This window comes from Pipistrellus hanaki (assembly GCF_964339955.1).
Source record: "Pipistrellus hanaki genome assembly, chromosome: 12".
NCBI classification, from domain to species: domain Eukaryota; kingdom Metazoa; phylum Chordata; class Mammalia; order Chiroptera; family Vespertilionidae; genus Pipistrellus; species Pipistrellus hanaki.
Genome location: NC_140514.1, coordinates 3,216,635 through 3,238,732, shown reverse-complemented (window position 1 = coordinate 3,238,732; position 22,098 = coordinate 3,216,635). Strand labels below are relative to the sequence as shown.

At 54.0% G+C, this 22,098-nt stretch overlaps 1 protein-coding gene across 1 annotated transcript in view; it reads left to right on the top strand.

Moving 5' to 3' along the window:
- Positions 1-15,683, top strand: part of NBAS (NBAS subunit of NRZ tethering complex) — a 156,511-nt gene extending 140,828 nt beyond the window's left edge. Inside the window, exons 48-52 of the mRNA XM_084900990.1 lie at positions 1,046-1,241; positions 7,442-7,581; positions 8,952-9,096; positions 11,372-11,500; positions 15,158-15,683. Coding sequence (XP_084757116.1) covers positions 1,046-1,241; positions 7,442-7,581; positions 8,952-9,096; positions 11,372-11,500; positions 15,158-15,433 — 886 coding nt within the window. The 3' untranslated portion in view covers positions 15,434-15,683. The remainder of the gene's footprint in view (positions 1-1,045; positions 1,242-7,441; positions 7,582-8,951; positions 9,097-11,371; positions 11,501-15,157) is intronic.
- Positions 15,684-22,098: the final 6,415 nt, after the last annotated feature.

Genomic DNA, 22,098 nt, shown 5'->3' with positions numbered 1-22,098 from the left:
CACAGGCCCGTCAGTCAGCGTGACTGGCAGCTCCCCAGGCGGGCAGCCACTCTCAGGCCTGCCTCCCTGGCCTGGCCTCCTCCATGAAGGGGGATGAAAGGGACCTTCCAGGCTCTGCGCTAAGCCCCTCCCGCTGGGCTTCCCAGCTGGCCCTCCGGGGACGTCACAGGAGATCAGAGGGCCGTGTGTTTCTTAGTGAGCTTCCAGCCGATACACACAGGAATCCACCTGGGTCGTGCATACGGACTAGCTTTTAAGCTTGGGTTCCAAAGAGGAAGACATTAGGGACTGGATATAGAGAGCAAGGTCTTACTTTTTAATTCAATTACAAAGGCTTTTTCACAAAAAAGCTTCAGAGATTTTTTTTTTTTTTTGCTTAAAAAAGAGAGATGAAGAAAGACAAAGTCCTAACTTTTAACCCTCAGCACAGTGGGGGCAGGAAAAGGGATACCTGTAATACTTCCAATGATAAATTTTTAAAAAAGAAAAAACTTTGTAACTGTCAGGTTATGTGGATTTAGCTAAATTTATCATGGTGATCATTTTGCAATATATACAAATATCAAATCATTATGTTAAACCTATACAACATTACATGTCAGCTATGTATTAGTAAAAGTGGGGAAAATAAAATAAAATGGAACGTGTCATACTGGCTTTGCATAGTTATTGCCGATAGTAATAGCTTATGTAAAATTCTTGGAGTGATTGGTGCCTGACACTGTGATTATCGTTCATTGAAATCAGCATACTACTTACTAAACTTAGCATAAGAAACAGAGTAGCTAAGGACATTAATTAATGGTTATTTTTACCAGCTTTAGGTAACGCAATTTAATATGAGACTGTTTAAAAGTCATATTTATTTGCATGGTTTTTAGGTAGCTAACGTGGTTTGCTGTAAGCCATTGAAAAACCTAACCTTTTGCTCTCAAGTTAAGAAACACAATCACCCAAGAAACCATGTTTAGGTCCGTCACCACGTTTGGTCACGGGAGAGGGGAGGACCGGGCGTGCCTGTCTGACCCCTGACCGTGCCCCGCAGGGAGGAGCTGGTGTCCCCCGAGGACCTGCTGGAGTGGCTGCGGCCTTTCTGTGCCGACGACTCGCGGCCGGTGCGGCCCCGCGTGCACGCGCTGCAGGTGCTGGGACAGTCCTTCGACCTGAGCGAGGAGGACGGCCGGCTACTGGTGCTCTTCCGGACGGAGGCCATCCTCAGGGCCGCGTGGCCCCAGCGGCAGGTGAGCAGCGGGCCTGCTGGGGATGTGTTCCTGGCTGTTTGGTGCTCACTGACACTGCCTCCGGGGAGGCAGCCAGCCTGACGCGGTCTCCTCCGCCTGGCTGCTGGGGGGACACTGTGCGGAGTCCTTGCCTTTTCCCAGGTGGCTGCTGCCCTGCAGAGTAGCCGGCTTTGCTCTCACACTGAGGACCATGTTTCTCTGCATGAGACACAGTCAGGCCCCCAGTGCTGGTGACTGTGGTGGCTCCCCTGCCCGGGGAGGGGTTGGGGGGGCGTGCAGGGCTGCACGGAAGCGCAGTGGCAGCTGAGCCGGTTCACTTCTCCCTGCTCCGCCCGGGACTCTGCCCTCTCCCCTCTCCTGTCCCCGGACAGAAGCAGCGTAGCGACCACATGAGATGTTAGTGTCCCACACCATCCTTCCTCCACTGCCTCGCTCATCTTCCCTCTGGGGCCGTCCTGACCTTTCCAGGCACTGGGGTAGCTCGGAGGCAAGACTCCTCTGTCTGTCACTGCTCCCCACACGCTCAGTGTCCTCATCTTTGCATTCCAGACCCCCGAGACCCCAGAGTGGGCCTCCCGGGTGCTCAGTCTCACGTCTGCCAGTCCCCTCTGCATGCCCAGCGGGAACGTGAGGAGAGCGATGGGTTCTTGGAGTGAAAATAAGGATAGATGATGATCTATATACGTTCGGGGACCAGAAAGTGAGGTGCTGCTGCCTTTTCTGAGGTCAGAGATCATCCCGCCAACGCTGCAGCCATCGAAGAGGGACTTAATTTTTAATTGTCCCCGAGGTGCCCAGAGTAGTGGCCCCACAATTCCGTGGGCTGCCGGGAAGCGGGCCGGCTCCTGCAGAATTAAGAGTCTGTGCGGCCTGCTGCCACGGTCTTAGAGAGACGGCATTTCTAGTTTTCTAATGATGAGCTAACAGAATTAAAAATTCACAGGCCCTCCCTCATTTTCAACAGCTTGAGAGGCCTCCATCTCTGTTCCGGAAACGTGCCCCCGCCCCGGGGTGTGGGGGCACTGGCAGAGGAGGGGCGGGGTGCATTTAGTGTGTTAATCCCCTGGGTGCAATTTATCTGAGTTTTTCAGGTTTTGTAATTTTCTAGTTAACTGGTGCATGAAAAATGTGGGCCAAAATGCTGACGTTTCCTTAAAAAACTTCTATACCCCATCAGCTCTGTATATATTTGCCTGTGTTTTTACGTAAAAAGGAACCTGTGACTTAGGGTTTTCCTGGCGCAGGTTGGAGCGTGCGCAGGAGGCAGCCAGTTGATGTTTCTCTCTCCCATCAATGTTTCTCTCTCTGTCTCTCTCTTCCTCCCTCTCCCTCTTCCCTTTCCTGTCCCCCCCCCCCTTCACGCTCTCTCTAAAAAAAGAAGGCACTGGAAAAAATATCCTCCCGTGAGGATTTAAAAAAGGAGATGGATGTCCAGGAAGGAAAAGTTCCTCCCTCAGCCTTTAGCTTGCATGTCATCAGTTCTAAAACGACTACACCCTGAATTAGTGACCCAGTCACGGTCTGCTCTCTGACCATTTTAACTCTCTTCTAATCACTCTCTGCTAGGTTCTTCCTGCTACCCTTGTGTCCCTCTCTGTTCATTACATGGTGTCCGTCTGCTTCCAGTAGAAAATAAATTCCCTGAGAACAGGGATCGTAAAGACACTCATTAAACATGTGTTGACTGAATGAATAGTCAACGTTAGAAACGTGTGCAGATCACCCTTAAAGTGGCAGCGTCAGGGCGGCTGGCGTCAGGGGGCGTTCAGCGGGGACAGTGCCGGTTAGACCGCGCTGCCTCCCCACACACCAGCGGGGTGATGCCTCGGGAAGGGAGGGGCTTCGCATCCAGTGGCCGGGGGCTTGCAGACTGACTGTTCTGTGTCAGTTCGCCATAGATTTACCGATAGATTTCAGGACAGTTCCTTGCTTTTCATGTGGAAGCAACATTGCTGGTTGTGCTATGAAAACATATTGGGCCAAAACCCTCTTCTAGAAAGAAAGTGGATAACATCATTATTTTTATTATAAGTATTTATGCAGGAAATCTATATTGATCATTTGCCATGCTGTGTGTTCTCTGCTGACCAGTAGGACTTACTTATAGCTGACTTTTTCAAAACTGAAAATTTGGAGGCACTTTCATTAAAATTAAGAACAAAAATTTCCAACATTACTATTTGTTTAGCATTGTTCTGGAGGCCCTAGTCCAGGGGTCTTCAAACTACAGCCCGCGGGCCACATGCGGTCCGCAGAGGAGTCTGATCCGGCCCGCCAGGTTTTTTGGGCAGTGAGCGCAGCCGAGGTGTTACAGTAGGAATTAGTAGTTCATATAGACCGGCCCTCCAGCTCTCTGAGGGACCGTGATCTGGCCCCCACTTTAAAAAGTTTGAGGACCCCTGCCCTAGTCTATGTAAGACAGGAAACAGAAAGAGGAGCTATGATATTTTAAAAATCTTAATTATTATTACTTGTAGATAATATAGTTCTAATTTTTGAAAACCCAAGAAAAATATTGAAAATGACTAGTTAATACAATTTATTATAAGTGCTAAAATAAATTATAAGTGAATGTGAATATATGTAATATATATGAAAATAACTCATAAGTCACTGCTATACAGTTATAGTAAATGTGATTGTGTAAGTTACTATAATTGTGACATTTGTATTTTGAAAATGGGCATCAGTTAGTGATCTAGTAATTGAAATAATTAGTGAACATCCAGAAGAAAATGTTTCCTGACAAAGACACTCTTAAAAAGTCTGTGTACCCATGGAATACTATGCAGCTGTAAAAAAGAAGGATCTCTTACCCTTTGAGACAGCATGGAGGGACCTGGAGGGCATTATGCTAAGCGAAATAAGCCAGTCAGAGAAAGACAAGTATCACATGATCTCACTCATATGTGGAATCTAATGAATAGAATAAAATGATGAATAAAATAGATCCAGAGACAGAGAAATATGGAATAGAGTGACAAGTCTCAGAAGAAAGATGAGGGTGGAAGGCGGGGAAAGAGGAGATTAGCAAAAGAACTTATATGCATACATATATACATAACTCATGGACACATACAGTAGTGTGGTGAGGGCCTGGGAAGAGGATAGAAGTGGGGAGAGGGGTCAATGGGAAAAGAAGGGGGACTTATGTAATATTGTCAACAATAGAGATACATTAAAAAAACAATTTGAAAAAGTCTGTGTACACAAAGGAATTTATTACCTAATATTTTTTAAGTGGAAACTGTTATTTGCACACTAATATGAAAACAAAGATATGAAGGTTTAATTTATAGTTTCTTTTCTCTTTCCTTTCTTTATGACAGTGAATGTACTTAGAATTTACAGTATGCTATACTTTCTGAAAAGAAAGAAATCTGAATGATATTGAAAACATGAATCACTTTTTCCTACTCTCTTCCTCTTCATGGTCTGTAACAACCCGCTATACTCTGTGTCACTCAATCATCCTGCAGCTCGTTGTAGGAACTGGAGTATGGACACTGCTAGGAATGTCACAGACACAGCCTTCAGTCATTTTAAAGCATTTTCTACGCACAGCACGTTTTCTACAAGTAAACTCTGTGAAAACTTAGATTATCACTCGGAAAGCAAAGCGCAGCCATTCCCAGCCCTTCTTCCAGCCTCAGACCTGTGGGCGCTTCACACCTGAGCCTTCAGGGGTTTGGGGGGATCACTTTTCAGACATGGAAAGTGAGACTCAAGGCGAGGGACATTGCTGAAATCACAGGGCTCAGCGAGGCACCTGTGGTCGAGACAGAGGCAAGGAGATGCCACCTCCAGTCGTTCAGCGATTCCTCCTTGGTGGCATCTCCTTTTTAAATCTTATGTTCATCTTTAACAACAACAATAATAATAATAATAATAATAAAAAAAACAGCCAAAACTTATGGCAACTCTATGAACATCTAATATTCCATGCTAAAACATTGTATAAATGATGGTTTCTATTCATTCATTTGTATACCCATTCATTAGTTCATTCACTCAGTAAGACTTGCTGTCTGTCAGGCATTAGTTTAAGAAGTGGAAATAAACCAGGGAATAAGTAAAAGCCTCTGTTTTGAAGGAGCTTCCCTTCCAATGAAGAAAGGAAGTAAGCAAATATCTAACGCGTCTCGTACTTTTAAACGCTAAGAAGGAAATGAAGCAGGTGAGGGAGAGAGAAAAGCGGGGGATGCGCTTTAGGGGGGCAGTCATGCAGTGATAAGGTGACGCTGGAGAAATCTGAAGGAAGTGAGGGGTGAGCCTTGTAGCCCACAGCTGTCTGGAGACAGAATGTGGGGGCGGAGGAAGCAGAGCGGAGCCCCAGAGGCTGAAGTGTGTGTGTGATGAGTGCAGAGCACCCGAGGGGGCCGAGGCCGGGGACCAGAGAAGGTGCCGAGGTCTGGTAACAACAGATGGATGGCTTGAGTTTGAGATAAACACACGCATTTCTTTGTGAGCAGGTAACAGACGGTTGCAAAACTCGCAGTTAGACCACTAATTTGAATAATTTAAAGCTTGTCCTGGCCTGAGCAGTGGCTAGAGTATCCGCCTGCACACCAAAGGGTAGCAGGATCGATTCCCAGCCCTGGTCAGGCCTTGGGTGGGAGGCAACCAATTGATGTGTCTCTCTCACATCAAGGTTTCTCTCTCCCTCTCTCTCTTCCCCTACCCTTCTCTCACCCTTCCACTCCCTTTAAAAAAATCAATGGAAAAATATCTTCTGGATGAGGATTAACAACAGCAAACATTTGAAGCGTGTTTAGCTTACTGAGATCTTTCGATCAGAACATCCTGACCTGCTCAGAATTATAGTTTGGCCCTGCCTCCTGCTAGCCACATGCTGGGACAGACAAGCCTGTTTTCTCGTCCGTAAAGTGAGGTGAATAGCGCTGTGCTGTTCTCCACACAGAACTCCTGTGAGGGTCCGCTGCCTTACCGGGTTATAAAGTTAGTTCGAGAGCAGTCAGATGCTCCGAGGGACTGTTCCACGGGAGGCGGTGTGGGGCTGTGGGCAGGCTCTGAGGGACCTGGCTGGCCGCGGGAGCAGCACCTCCCATAGCGTCACCAGTGACTTCATGGCACTCACCGACTTCCGTGAGAGTGCAGAGCCCGTGCTACAGCCCCTTCCGATGGCTTCTTGGGGGTCAGAGCCGGTGAAGCATCCATCTTGTATGAAAACTGCTGTTTGAAATTTTAACCCTGCTATTGGGCTTCTGTAAATTTAATTATCAGTGCTGGCGCCAGGCCAGGCCTCTGGTTGAGGTCTCAGGGCCCCAGTACATACGGGCTCTTTAAGAACTTGCAAGAGGAGGTCGGAAACACTCCATATTTGGGAGACAAAGAAGGTAAAATCATATAAATAGGGAGAATTCCTGCACGTTGGGGCCCAGAATTTGAGATACATTTTCCTCTGGACCCGCACGCGTAATAAATGTAACTCCATCTCTCTAAGTATTGCTTTGTTCTTCCTCGGTTTTCTGTAACGCCAGAATCACCGTTGATCTGAATCGTTGGGTAATGGTTCGTTCTCCTCTTTCAGGGTATCATGTGCATCCTCGTTACCCAGCCCCAGACACCCTGTGTCAGAGAGGCTAGGGAACGGGAGAACCGGCTTTCCGGCCTCTTTTATGTTGGCAGCGGCCTGCTGGCTGGGACTGCAAACATTCTCGCCCGCGGAGCTGTGGGGGCTGCGGTTTGTGTTAGGGCTGCCTCCGTGGGAGAGAAATGTCACCAGCTCTTCACTGAGAGGAACCACCCGAATTCCTTTTACGGCTGAGCCTTCTTGTACGTTAGAAATGGAGATGGGAGTAAGTTTTACTTTATTCTGGTTTGTCGCAAAAACATATGACAGATGCACTTCAGTAAAGTCTTTAGTTTCAAATTAGGGACATTTTGGGGACCCCATGAGCCCTTAGCAGTCATAATGCTGAAATGCAGAGTAGGAATGCATGGAGGATAATTTACAGTAAAAACAACAGGCTGATTCTGAGTAAACTCGTAAAACAGTTCAGTATTTTAGCATAACATAGATGAGCTGTCTTAAGCCAGTCCCGTGGAAATCTTCTTGTTTGAATTGATTTTGGTAAAACTTTTCAAGAGTGTTGAGTGAAAATCACCAGCTTTGGATCCTCCTAGAAACCTGTTCCTCAGCCTGGGCCACCAGTCTGAACGTGTGTCTCCGCCTCCAGGTGGCCGTGGCCGACGTGGACAGCGAGGAGAGCCGCAGTGCCCTGTTCGCCGAGCTGCTGGAGGCCAGCCGCGGCGAGGCCGAGTTCCAGCACCTGGCGCTGCTCCTGCAGGCCTGGCCGCCCCCCAGCCCCGAGAGCGCGTAAGTGGTCCTTCCTCCCCCCCCCCCCACCCCCCCCCCCCCGCTCCTCCGTTCCTTCCGTCTTACAGATCCAGTGTCTTCAGAGGAGCCTGTGAGAGACAGATAAGATCCATCTGGCCCCTAAACTAAGGTGACCAGACATCCCGCTTTTGGCGGGACAGTCCCGATTTTTAACAATTTGTCCCGCGTCCCGGGCTGGGCTTGCTGAGTCCAGGTCTCTGCTGGGGCCGGGCGTCCGTTTCTGGCCAAGTCCCAGGTGGTGAGGAAGGGGAGTAGACATGGGACCACGAATCCGACTGCCAGCCAGCTTCTCTGTTTCAGAAATCAGTGTTGAGTGTAGATTGCTGCAGCCCTTCAAATTCAGTGTCTCCCAGTTAGTCTTCTGAGCTCAGAGTGACACCCCTGGCAGGTTCCTGACCCGTGCGTGTCCGGTCCCTCTCTCTTTACAACGGGACCATTTCCAGTCCCTCGTTCCCCCACAGACACAAAGCAGCTCCACTTAAAACATTTATTGCGAGTAAGACATCTAATGTATTTGTAGACAAAAATACCTTCATGTTTAAAGGTGTGTTTTTTGTAGTCGCACATGGAAGGAAATGAGGACATTGCTGACCTGTGTTCTGCATCCTCCATGTGCGACCCATAGAGTCAGATCTCATTGTCCATCTGCCCACCCTCTGCCCAGCCATTGTCTGTACAGACAGGCTCTCAGAGCCTTTCTCCCAGGCCATCCGAGTGTGACCTCAGCACTCCCACCGGAACCGGAACAAAGAGGGAGGGGAGAGGGGAGGCGGGGAGGGAGGGTGTGACAGTGATAGATGTTGCCAGTCACCTCAATCGAATTAAAAACTCAGGAGAGTGCGCGATCCGATCCATCTGGCTGCTAATTCAGTGGCTGCACCTCCACATGTGCAGTGCGGGTCCTGCAGGAGGCTGCATGGAAGCGTGGAGATTTGTACTTGGGGAAATTCAGTGTCTCAGAGCTGCACGCTGGTGGAAGAGTGTCTTGGCCATTATTGACAGGAAGCTGCTTTACCCAAACCCAGGGCCCCGTTCAGACTCTGAGAGGAAGGGGGGCTGGTCCATGCGTGTAGGGAGAATCCCCTCAGCCACACGCTCCGGGCCTTGTGTGAGCTTTGACGCGAGCAGTGCTCCCTGAGACACAGAGCTGAGTTTGAGCTGAGACAGAGGCTGCTCGTGTGTGTCTCCTTGTTGTCCTTGCACTTGAGGTTTTTCTCAGGGGCAAGGAGTAAAATGCGGTCAAGGAGAGGGCCCCCTTTAGGTGCTCCGTGTCTAGAACCCAGAGCTGTGCTGACGAGATCCCGGTTGTCCAGCCGAGTCATTTCCAGGGCCTGTCTTTCCGCCCTCAGAGCCAGCGTCGCAGACAACCCTTGGGTGCGGCTGGCGGCGGCGATGCTGAGCCGGTGCACGTCGGAGAACAGCCGGGCCCGGGGCGAGGAGGTTCTGAAGATGTGCCGCTCCCTGTACAGCACCCGGCAGATGCTCCCCGCCCAGGCGAGTGGCCCTCCCGGGCACCCTCCTCTCCTCCCCATCTGCTGTGGGCCGTGGCCGCTGCTGCTCGGGAGGGACAGGGGCTCAGGGTGTCGGAAGGTCAAGGGCCCCGTGAGTAGCAGGTCCCTGAGGACACGCAGTGCCGAAAGGACGCTGGTGGGCCTTCCTCCCTGATCGGGCTCCGGCGCTGCCTTCTTCTCACAGTCCCAGGGCAGAGCCCGCTTCCGGTCCCTCTGGGCCCGTGTGTCTCACTCACATGTATGTTCCAAGGCGTCATGGCAGCTCACGTGGTGCCGTGTCCGGAGCAGTCCTCCGGAGGGGAGGGGCAGGTCACCCCGCCCTGATTTTTCCATATTTTTCACAGCGTTGTGAGAGATTGCAAACCTCCGTGTTTATTCTCTGTAAACAGGCTAAGACATGCAGCTGCCTCCATCTGACCTTAGTTCTCTATTTTACCCTGTGGTATGGCTATCACAGAGGTTTTTGTGTCTTATGTAGACGTATGTGTATCTGAACTTTCTAAAATAAGCACATATTAATTATAGCTCTCGCAGCGGATCCGACCTTGGCACTGTGGAGTCTGAGCAGGCTGCGTGTGTGCAGTAGCATCTGGACAGTGGCACCAAATTGATTAATTGGTTTTTAAGTTGCTACCACATAGGAGATAAACTTGAAAATAAAATTGTAAATAGAGTTGCCTGAACTTCATTGTAATCACTCAAGGAAAAGATCCCCATTCTGAATGCACATTTAATGAATTGTTTACCGATTGAGGACTGGCTAAGTGTTTTTTGATTGGATTTTAAAATATTTACTTAAAGAAGTCTGTCAACCACCAGAATGACAGAATTCTCCTGTGAAATATTTAAAGCACCAACACCGCCTCCCTTTGCTCCCATGGTGTGATGGGTGGTGCCGGCTACTTGCTTTCCTGTGACCGGCCCTGCCACAGTGAGCACCCAGAGGTGGGCCCACGGCTGTGTCACCTGTGTCACCCGTGGCAGGAGTCCCCACACGGCCCAGAGTGGGGTCTCCACACAGTTTATTACCCGCCCTCCAGCCCCTGGGCAGGTCCGGTGTAAATAACACGGGCTCACCTTTGCCGTAACATGAGCTGAGGTCCAGCGCGGCTGGATCAGGACCAGAGACCCGCTGGGTCAGTCAGGGCTGCGGGTTCGAGGTCGGGGAAACCTTGTTTGGGGCCCTGTTTCTCTGCTGCGAGGAGAGAGCAGAGGCTGCTGTCCACTGCCTCCCCCAGAGCGCTGCCTCCCCGCCTCCCCTGAATCCAGTCTCCCGGGGGAGGAGAAAGGCACTGGATGGAGCCCCTTTTGTAAGTAGGTCATTGCCACTTCTCTCCTCCAGTTTGATGAGATGGAAAGTAATTATTATCCTAGGAGTTCTGTTGCCACTGTGACTTGCCATCATTTTCCCATGCTGCCTCAGTTCCCGTCTTACAATGGGGCACAGTTATGGTTTTTTTCAGGATGTCAAGGTTAAAGGAACTGTGCAAATGCTATGTGCTATTTTCATTGATCAATAAATGTGCTCCGATGTGAATTGCAGTTTTTACAAAGGAAGGAGCATTGTTAGGGCAAATGGAAATGTCTCAGGAGCTTGACCACGTGCAGCTGAAGGCACGGCGTGGCACCCTCCCTCCGAGGGGCGGGCTGGCCGAGCCCTCTCTCCGTTCTGCGGAGAGCAGGTGCACGGGCTGCCTTCTCTGAAAGCCTCTCCGGGGCAGGCCGGCCGGCGGGGGAAGAGCCGAGCGTGCTCCAGGTCCCTCGGCGGAGTCCCAAATGCCTTCTGAGTTTTCATGAAGATGAAACATCTTTAAGTATCAGGTTTCCAGCTCATCTTGACATTAGGGTTTAAACAGGTGATTAAACATTTAAATTGCTTATTTGTTGCAATGGATGGTACTAGATATTTGATAGTATTAACAATGGACAATACTTTTTATTGCTCGGTAAGCATCTACTACAATATATGCTGAGCATTTTATGTTATTATTAACACACACACACATACACACACACACACACACACACTGCATAGTAGACACATTACCCCCGTTGTCCTTATGAGGAAGCGCGGGCTCTGAGAATTCAGGTGAGTGAGTGACAGCCCCGCGCCCACCGGTGGGACACGGTGCAGCCACTGAGAGCGATGGCGCAGAGGGAGGTCCGGGCTCAGACGGGTGGACGGTGTCCTGTGCAGTGTCCTGTGCGGTGGGGGCGGTCCCGGCACGGAGTCAGCGTGTCACACCCTGTGCTTACAGTGCGTGGAGGAGCTGAGCGCGCTGCTGCGGAGCCAGGCGCTGCTGCTGCCGGCCCTCAAGCTGCTCCTGGAGAGCCCGGACGCCCGCCTGCACGCCGTGGCCCTGGAGCACGTGGCCGCCGTGGCCCAGGTACACGCTCGCCCGCTCGGCATCGCTCTGCTTCCAGGACTGAGTCCGTGCGGCCAAACTGACCGGGATTAGCCATGATCGCGCTATGCATGGCATTCCCTGACCACAGCCGCTCTTTCTGTCTGTCTAGGAAGCAGGTGCTCGTCTGTTTTACCAACGTGTGCCTAACGCCTCCGGTTTACAAACCAGCCTCTGTGCTCAGGCGCGGAGACTGTCAATCCAAATAGCGGAGCTGTTTCTCTCAAGAAGCCGGGTGTCGGCCCTTCAGGACATGTCCTGGGCTCGGGAAGCTCAGGCTGGAGGTGCCTGGCCGTGGGTCGGCTTTCTGTCTGGGTGTGCGTGTCTCCTAATTAAGGTGGGAGAGCGGCCACGGTCATGTTCACTGCACCGTCTGACCCCCGCCCTCTGTCCTCCGGCAGCCTGGCCATCGGGGCGGAGGGACGGTGGACCGCACCAGGGCCTGCGCCCTCTCCCTGGAGGCTGCTGTCTTGTGATTAAGGAAGAAGCTTTCACCTCCCTTTTTAAATTTTACGCTTTAGAACGAGGCAGCTCGGGGCTGCGTTTTAATGAATTCACATTGTGTGACTCCTGCTGAAACCCCTCTGCAGGGAGATCATTCCTGCAGGTGAAGTGATTGGGTGGAAGTATTGTGTGTGGCCGTGTGTTCTGTGTCGGGGTGAGTGAGTGTTATGTGTGATTGCATGCTTTTCCTAACAAAAGTGTCAGAGGGCAGAGAGGGGAGGAGAAGCCTGGAGCTGGGGTGCACAGCCAGCCCCCCAAACCGTGGGTGAGTCAGCGGGTGAGAGGTGAGTGAGGGCAGAGGCCCAGGACACATGTGCACGACTGTAGGCCTTGCACACTGTCCGCTCAGGCCGCCCTGTTTATAAACAGCAGAGGGCACAGCGCAGCCAAGAGACACAGAAATGAGATGCGTGAGGCTCTGCCCGCATCATGGGCCGCACTGCTTACAGCAAATTTTTTTTTTTTAATAAGTAGAAACTACACTCTACAACACGTGTCAAACACAAGGCCCGCGGGCCAAATCCAGCCCGCCAGGCCTTGCAATGTGGCCCGCACCGCGCTGTCATCACTGCACTCCGCTGTCAGTTTATGACATTGTCAGTTTATGACTGTTCAGTAAACCATTCAGCCCGCGATTTAGGCTGGATTTTAGATTTTGGCCCCTTCTCTGATTGAGTTCGACACCCCTACTCTACAATAATGATGAAAAGTATAGCATAAGACCGTGATTTCCAACCTTTTCCATCTCCTGGCACATAGAAACTAATTACTAACATTCGGCAGCGCACATTTGGAAAAAGTCTTGTATTATCGTTATCGAGAATTGCCTGCTGTGCGTCAGTGTGCCGGCATCCAGGGTGCGCAGCCTGGGCGGCGCTCAGGAGCGAGGAATGGGGGGTGTTTGGAAAGGTGAAAGGCAAGGCCATTCCTGGGTGTGTGTGTGTGTGTGGGGGGGGTATCTCGGGAGGATTGACACGGGGCCTCAGGGGAGTAGGCCAAGTCGGACGGTGACAGGACAAAGTGTGGGGCCGGCCACACTCAGGCCCCGAAGGGAAGATCTGGTTACAGTCTGACTCCCCCGTTGCTGGGCTGTGAGGCAAGTGATTTGTCCCAGTGTGGGTTTCAGAGGAGGATACTAGTAAACCCCGTGCCAGGAGTGGGACCCACTGTCATTCCAATAAATAGAAATTACAAAAAAACTGTCCACAGGCATTTTCTCATTCCAGCCATATACTTATGTTGCCCTTCCGTTTTTCTGCCTTTATTGTTGCTATACTTAATAACTTTATTAGTGATAGTAAATGTAATAAGACAAATTTCCTTCCCTAAACAGGGAAATAAGTTTAAATAATCTTCTCTGAAGTCACTGAAATGAGGTCCTGCATACGTGATGCTACTGGAAATTGAGCTCACCTCGTTACTGTAATTACTCTTAGCTTCTTACGGATCCATAAAATCAAAGACTTTAATTCAGAGAAGGTTCATTACCTATTGTTGAAACAGGAATTAAGCAGATACCGTTTTAATGGCGTGGAAGACAGTAGTGCTTTGTGCTTTAATAGATTTTCCCCCCAAGATCTGCAGAGTTTTCATTTATTCTCAAAAATGAATCATGACACACACAAACAATCACCGATGGAGACAGGTGGCAAGCGTTTTGTTCACTTTGATATCAGCCCCTTCCTCTTCTCGAAAAGGCTGGATTGTTGGTTGGTTTGACTGCTTTAACCTGAGCCATTAATTGAGCTTGACCTCTATAAGCATTGGGCTGGGCACTTGGAAAGCACAGGCGACCTCAGCCCCACAGGCGGTCTGTATTTCAGACGTGGGAACTGGAGCCCAGAGAGGTTGTCCGGAGCAAGGCCTCACAGCAGCAGCAAAGCAACCAGGACTGGAAACGGTTTCTAACCCGAAAGCCTGTCTTCTCACAAGACCACAGGCCTCTCACTCTGATTCAGTTATTTGCTCAGTGGCGCACACTGCTGCTGAGACAGAGGACGATAGGATACCACTCAGCCTGGCCCGGAGGCAGACAGGTTTCCAGAACAGACACGAAGAGGCAGGTAGTCGGTGGCCTGGAGGACGGGGAAGGCGGGAGCAGCTTGGCCAGGGATTTAGAGGAAATGCCACCGCGAAGGGGCCCTGGAGCTGACATTTGCGCTGGGCATTGAGGGGTCACCAGGTGGCTTAGAGGAAGGTGGGCAGTGGCTTGCTCTCAGGACCTCTTTGTTCTCATTCTCACGTGCAGTAGGCACCGCTGACCTCTGTGTCTCCTCCTGGTCCCAGAGCAAGCAGGACGGCCACACTGTGTGCAGGACGGTCCAGCGGCTCTACCACCACCTCAGTGGCTTTGAAAGGCCACGTTGTGTCCGAGGCGCCTATAGCCAGAGTCCCTGAAAGTGCACAGTGGCATTCAGAGAGCCTGCCGTGGCTCTGCTACGCCATGACAGTGAGAGGGAGTTGAGCTTCAATATGCATTAGTACTGACTGGACGCCTTGCAATAATACAACAATAATAGGGAATAGAAAGGTGTGAGGCGAGTGTCAAAGCCATGGGAAACCATTCCCAGACTGAGAGAGAGGGCCGGGGGCCGTACGGAGAAGCCGCAGCTGAAAGCCCTAGAACACTATGGGAAGGTGAGTTCCATGCTGAGCTTTCTAGCACCGGTGTGAGAGCAAGTCCGGAACGCCTCCCGACATCGCCCCGTGGATGTCCTGGGGTCCAGGGTGCATTTTCCCAGCGGAGGAGGAGGTTTCTTCTGGAAAGAATTCCCTTGTGGGTCTGTTCTGGGGGGTAGACCCAGTCGTTGGGGTTAAAGAGCGGGGAGGGACGGGGAAGCGCCTCACGGAACCCGGCAGAGGGGCTGCGGGACGCCGGCCGGGAGTCAGGGCGAACTCAGCTCCGTGGCTCAGTGACCCCGGCGCTGAGCGGAGTCCTCACCCGCCATGTCCCAGGCCGTGGCACTGGCAGTGACGGGAGGCTCATGCCCTCCACGTGCCCTGGGAGCAGGACTGTTCCCCAGGGCGGAGGGCTCCGAGGACTAACGCCGGAGGGCGGACAGGCCCAGCGCCGAGGGGGGCCTCCGGGGAGGGCGAGCCACGCCGCCTCACGTCCTGCCTGTCTTCTTCCTTCAGGTGGACGACTCCAACTGTGACCAGGAACTTCTCTCCCTGCTGCTGGACGCCAAGCTGCTGGTGCCCTGCCTCCCCACTCCCTTCTACCCGCGCCTCATCCAGCACCTGCTGGCCAGCCCTCTGCCGGGGCGCTGGGACGCCGAGGGGCTGGCCAGGGACCTGCGGGAGGCCGGCCACGAGGCCGAGGCGGGGTCGCTCCTGCTGGCCGCCAGGGGCACGCACCGGGCCCTGAGGACTTTCAGCACAGCCCTGAGCGCCAGCCGCCACTGGGTGTGACAGGTCCAGGCCACACACAGTCAGTCTCCCATGTCCCCTCCCTGCGGACCGGAGCACCCAGAGCCGAGCGCTGGCCCGGATTGATGGACTGATGGATGGATGGGTGGATGGATGAATGGATGGTGGATGAATGGATGGATGGCAGCACCTGTCCCTGCTGGTCGTTCTCGGTGGTCACACAAATGGGAAATAAAGACCCATGCTGAGCATCCTGCCAATAAAATACAATCAAGTCTGTACTTCCTTGTTGACCCAGAGAGACTAGGCCTACTCCTGCTGTTGGAACTGCCTTTCTGAACGCAATTCAGGCGAAGCCTCCATGCCTGGGCAGGTGGCATGAGAAGGGAGGGAGGGAGGCGGAGAGGGTGGTGGGGGAGCAGGGGCTGGGACGCAGGCAGGGGGCCTGATGCAGGCCTCGGCGTAGGGAGCGACTCCGGGCCCCGTGCCCACCTCTCTGGGCCTTCCTCTGTCCCGTGTACGAGGGCCATGCTCGCTCTCTCCCGGGGCTGCCACGGACGAGGGGAGGGGATGCCCGGGCTCTGTCAGGTCCATAGCAGGCCCCCTCCCCCGCTGCAGTGACAGGCTGTGAGCTGTGGTTCTCAGGCCGCAGCTGGGTGGCCAGTGCCAGCGCCGAGGGCCGCCCGCTCAGCAGCACGAGGAGGCTGACGGGCCCGCACGTGTGTACCAGCTCGGCCGCCAGCGGGCGGGCTCACAGCCACGTGCACACTCACCACGGCAGGAGAGGCACGTGGGGGCCACCAATGACACGTGGCGGTCACAACCAGGGTGAGGACAGCAGACACTGAGGGGTGTCTGTCTCAGAGCACTAGTTAAGTATACCATTTTACCTCTGTGTTCCCAAAAATTCTAGTTCAGCACTTCTTAGTTGGGATTCAGGAATATGTAGTTTAACAACTCCACCAGGTGATTCTCATCATGAGAGAAGTCTGGGAAACACAGCCTTAGAGGGACAGCAGGTGGGAGAGAAGGAAGTTGCAGGGACACAGAGCCAGCGGGCCGCGGGTCTCCAGTGCGACAGGCAGCCTGGCTCAGAGCCTCACTGCCGGCCCATGTGGCTCCGCAGGTCCCTCTGGAGAAACCGGGAGGACCTCCCTGGAGGGCACCCGGAGACCCTGCAGTGTCTCCCCTCCCGCCCGTCCTCCACGAACAGTGGCTTCATGGCAGAAGGGGGCGGCTCAGAAACACCCTCTGACCCTTGCAGACTGCTGCTCATCCCTGCACTGGCCTTCACAGCGGCGGGCGCTGCCCTCCGTGCTCACAGCTCTCACGCTGACCTGGCCCAGCTCCCCCCGCCCTGCAGCGGACCAGCCACCTTCACTCTGGCTCCCCTAACCCTCCCGGCTCCGCTGAAGGCCCTCGGCGCTCGGCCACGAGGAACGTTCCCTGCAGACAGTTCCTGTTGGGGCGCCGCCTGGCTCCCTAACACGAGGCCGCGTCAAGGACTTGGGTCGTGTTCACGTCCCCATTGGAAGGCCCCGGGAGCAGTGGCTAACAATCTGGGCTGCATGTGGAACCACCCAGGAATTTGTCATGCCTGAAGCCACGTCCCCCCCCAGCTCTGGCCAATGGAGTCAGGCTCTCTGGCGGCGGGGCCCTCACAGCCAGCCAGCGTGTGTGTGGGGGTGGGATGGGACCGGATTGATGTCACTGGCTCATCACTCACCGGCCATATGTCTACTTCCCTTTCCTTCAGAAGCAGACAAGGCAAGTGAAGGGGTCTCCACCTGGCCTCTCCCATTCCAGCCCCATTCTGGGCAGGTCCAGGGCAGTGGTCGGCAAACTCATCAGTCCACAGAGCCAAATATCAACAGGACAACGACTGACATTTCTTTGGAGAGCCACTATTTTTTAAACAAACTTCTTCTAACGCCATGTCTTCAACATAGACTCGCCCAGGCCGTGGTGTTTTGTGGAAGAGCCACACTCAAGGGGCCAAAGAGCCGCATGTGGCTCCGAGCCGCAGTTTGCCGACCGCTGGTCTAGGGAGAGTCATGCACGCCCATGCGGGCTCTCTCCCGGGCCCAGGGAGGGGGCGCAGGGGCCGCTGTGGAAGGCAGGAGCGATCAAAAGAGAAACGAAAGGCCTGTGGCTTGTTGAACTTGCAGCTAAATGTAGAGCTGGAGTGAAGGTGGCTCCAGGCCTGATGGTGCCAGCCCTGCGGGATGCGCTCTCCCCGCCTCTCCTGGAAACCTGGTCTTAGCTTTTTGGAAAGAAACCCCCACTCTCTGACGTTTCGGGGTGCGTTCTGGAGCTGGGCTGCCCTGCTCTGTGGGAAGAGGCTGCGTTTCTCTCCGGCCAGCTCCGAGCGCAGCCGCTGGGCACTCCCTGTCCCTTCCTGACAGTGACAAACGCATCCACGGAAGATGGCTCATCAAACGGGAAACCAGGAGCACAGGCCGCTGCTGGGTGCGCAGGGCACCAAAGGAAGAGCAGAGGGCTCCTGATTGAGGGTCCGGGCAGCTTCCCACAGCCCCAGGAGCCCGGGTGCGGGGCCTGGGATTAACGTCTCAGACTTGTGCGCTGTGGAGCCTGCTCCCAGCTGTGAGCCTGCGGTGACCTGCATCAGGATCCCACCAGTAAAATGAAAAGCAGCTCAGACATCCGTGCTGGTGTGGCACTCCTGGGGGCTGGGGGCTGAATGAGGAGTAGATTCAGAGACTAATGTCCTCAAAGTGTTAGGGTGTGGGATCTCTTAGCCATGGGGCGTGGGATCCAGGTGGCCCTGGTGGGTCCCACTCCGCCGGTGTGTAACCAGCCAGGAAGGCAGGCTGGAATCCTCACCCTGCCCTCGGTTACCCTCATGGAGCTATTGGAATTGTAGACTGGATTAGAGACACGGTTCAGAGGAAGCCCTGGACTGGATTAGGGATCTGGGCCTGAGAGCCGGTCTGGGCCCGGCAGTTGATGACTCTGGGCAACTGCACTTTCTCGGCTTTCTCCGCGCGTGGTTCCTGCACACCCTCCACGGTGAGGCGCAGGTTTGGGGCGGGGTGGGGGAGTGTATGGGGGGGTCTTGGGGACAGGAGGGCGTGGCGGGGTGCGGGCCCTGGCTGGAGGAAATGGGGAAGCTGTGGAGAAGGCAGAGCACTGGAGGGAGCACTAGAGCACTGGACCAGCTACACAGGCAGGGCCGGGGTGTGGTCTCTCCGGTCCTCAGGCGACTCCCCAGCCTCCCTCTGGTGCTCTGGTGAGCACTTAGGTTGTCAGGACTCCCCGGTGCCCCTGAGCTGGGCAGCGCCGCAGGGAGGCCGGCTCTGTGACGAACAGAACAGGAGAGGAGTGGGGGGCTGGGCCTGACAGCAACCCCAATTTAGATTTCCTTTAGATAGTGACAGGGAGCAGGAATCTGAGAGCCCAGGGTCTGCCCCAGCCCCAGCTCCACCGATCACTCACAGGAGCCGAGGTGCCTGCTGCTGGTGCTAGGCTGCCTCGCTTGCCCTGCGACCTCTCTCACATTGAGACTCGCTGAAAGGGGGAGAAAAGCAGCCCCAGCCCCTGGCCTGGTGCTTCCTTTCCGGAGCACCTGCAGGAGTTGCCATGGCAACGGGATGCAGCCTTTGCCTCTGTGCCCCAGGCTTATCAGCTCCTCACTGTCAGTTAATCACGGTGCTGGGGGCCCAGGGGGCGGACAGTTTACCAGCAAAGGGTAATAGCTGAGCGAGTGCAGGACTCCTGGTCCCAGGGGACCCCCCCCCCCCACTCCAGGGATGGAGGTCACCAGGGTCAGTGCTGTTGCTCAGGCCCTCAGTTTACGGGGTGACCTTGCTGGCAGGGGATGGGGTGGGTTGGGGGGCAGGAAGGTCCTGACAGTCTGCGGGCCTCCCTCAGGCAGGGTGCCCTCTCCCTGGAGGCCCCGTGGCTGAGCTTGTCACTGCCAATGGGATTGTTCATCTTCCCCTGCCTCCCAGCACTTCCCAGCCTTGGGTTCCCAAAACTGGGGGAACCCCTTTCACGTCCCGCGTGGTCCAGGGTTCCGGTTCAGGGTTCCGGTTCAGAATTCCGGTTCAGGATTTCGGTTCAGGGTTCGGGTTCTGGAGAAGGCCGCACACAAATGAAAGAGACTAGAAGAAAAGTATTAATTTGGGAATATCGGGGGCCAGGCGGGGTCTCTGGGGAGGACTCCACTCCACTCTGGCTTTGCTATCCCCTTTATTAAGGTTATGGGATACACCCATGTTTTTCAGGCAGAAAATTCCAATAATAGCCATCAGCAAGAATTCACATAAGACTAACAGGTGGAGGCTGCTTCAGCTACCAATGTCTCAGCTAAACAGTGAGAGATTAGCTTCGACCTTTCAGAGCAATGAAGGTTGGCCAGCCTCAGGATTCACTGTCCACATCTCTCTCTTAGTGACAATGATGGGTTTCTGGTACAAGGCAGGGGGGAAGTGAATACTGTTACCCTCATTTCCTAGCTGAAGAGACAAGTGAGGACAGGCTCAGTGACAAACCCGGGGTCACCCCCGTGGAGGCAGCGAAGGGGGTCCTGGGCCAGTTCCATCCTATCCCTTCCTTCCATGTCCCTCTGGCCTGCCCCTCCCACGTGCTCACGACTGTGCTCTGGCTCACCCGAGTGACACTCATCACTCGCAGACAACCCTCACCTCCAGGTTAAAAAAAATAAACGGACTTGACGCAGCTTGCTACGAACAGTCAGATATTTCTCTCCCGATGGAGCAAAGGACACTATGCTGCTGAGCCGGTTCAGCGGGGGGCCTGGTTCGTGTCAGGAGGCCCTGGGAGGGAGAGCTGGGTGGTGCCGAGGTGGGTGGACACAGAAGCAGAGGCGGGAGAGGTGCTCAGATTGGGTGCTGAGTGCTGTGGAGGCTGGGAGCCAGGGAGCACGGGGCCTGCACTGCGGGGGCCAGTGTGTCCCGTTCAGAGCCGGGAGACTGAGGCTGCTGCTTCCGGTGGATTTTCATTCTGCACTCTGTGCCGTGGGTGGAATCTTCTCCAGGGAACAAGTTCAGCAAACCCTCCTACGGGTCTGGGCCCACGCTGGTGGGACTTGAGAAGGGTCTCTTGATCTTGCCAGGCCCCTGGCCGGGGCAGTGGGAAAGAAGGGGCTGATGCAAGGTGACTTTGCCCTTGGCTTCCACTCGGGAGGCAAAATGACGTGGGAAGTGGCTTCCGAGGAAGGGCACAAATTAGAGCCGGGGTCTTACCTCGGAGATCGTGCTGACTCCTCGGGTTGCATGGATGGGCTTCAGGGCATCCAAGAAATCCCTGAATTTACGTGCACAGGTGTGCAGTGTAAATGGTGTGTGAAAGTGTGAGTGTGTGTGTGTGTGTGTGTGTGTGTGTGTGTGTGAGAAAGCCAAAACGAGAGGAGAGGAGAATACCCATAGCTTTCTCTGGGTTCTCAAGAATCCCCAAAGGTCAGGAGACACTGCATGTGGTTGCCACAATGACATCCCTCTTGGGGTTGCTGCCCTTCCAGGGAGAACAGCCGCCTCTCATGAGGCTGGCTCGGCTCAGGAAATGAAAAGGGTTTGAGGCAGCCCTCTCTGGAGGCTGGCAGCGATGCTCTGTGTGCGTGTGAAGCGTCTAGTGAGAGTCAGAGGAAGACCCGGCACCCATGGCTGTGAAAGGACAGGAAGAGGAAGGGGCTGCTGGGACCCTGGGTCCCGCCCTGTTTGAGACTTGCACCTTGCGTGGTGGCACATACACCCTCCATGTGTGTGTCTTGGAGCCTGGTGATGAGTTGCTGTTGAGTTCTTCACCCAGGTTCTGCAGGAAGGCACATGCTGTGGGAAGAGGTCACCTAGACTCAGTCAGAGGCAGGCTCCTGCCAGTGTGGCCGTCACTTCTGCAGCAGGAGGAGGATTTACTGCCTTAGAAATACAGGTCCTTGTGGATACTGCTGGGTCCAAGGAATGGCCTTCGGGTCCTCACCATAATGGTCTGCGACCTGGGCCCCGGGTTGGCCTTTAGGAGCCCCCATGAAGGCCTGGGACCCGGATGTAGGTATGAGCCCCGGTTGTAGGTCTGGGTGCTCAGGCAGGGTGTGGTCACCGGGGGGCGCTATGGGCCAAGGTGGGAGGTTTGGGGCAAGGGCAGGACCTCAGGATGATGAAATGGTGGTCAGGACTAGCCTGGTTATTTGGACTCCAATTAAGGAAGAGGCACTGGCTTCTAGTATGGTTCCCAGGAATGGCCTGCTGGTCCTCGCCATAATGGTCTGCGACCAGCTGGTGAGTCTGGGCCCCCAACAGAGGTCTGGGTTCTGGGAGGGTTTTGGGGGCCAGGGAGGAATGTCTGGGCCCCTGGGGGTGGTCTGCTACCTCACCTGGACATCTGGGTTATGGATATGGTGGTCTGGGTTACAAATTGAGAAGTACACCCCTGATACAAGTCTGAATTCTGTGTTTGAGGCCTGGGCCCTTGGATAATCTTCTTGGCCCCACCATGATAGTCTTGGTCCTAGAGGTAGGGGTGAGCCCCCGGTATAGGTCTGGGTCCTGTGAGGGCAGTTGAGGCCTGGAGGGAAGTATGAGCCCCGAGGGCAGTCTGATACCTCACCTGAACCTCTGGGTTATGGAATAGTTTGGGATTACCAATAGTGATCCATCCCCTGGTACAACTCTGTGTTCATGGTTTTGGCCTGGGTTCCTTGTTTACCTTATTGGCCCTGCAGTTTGGAC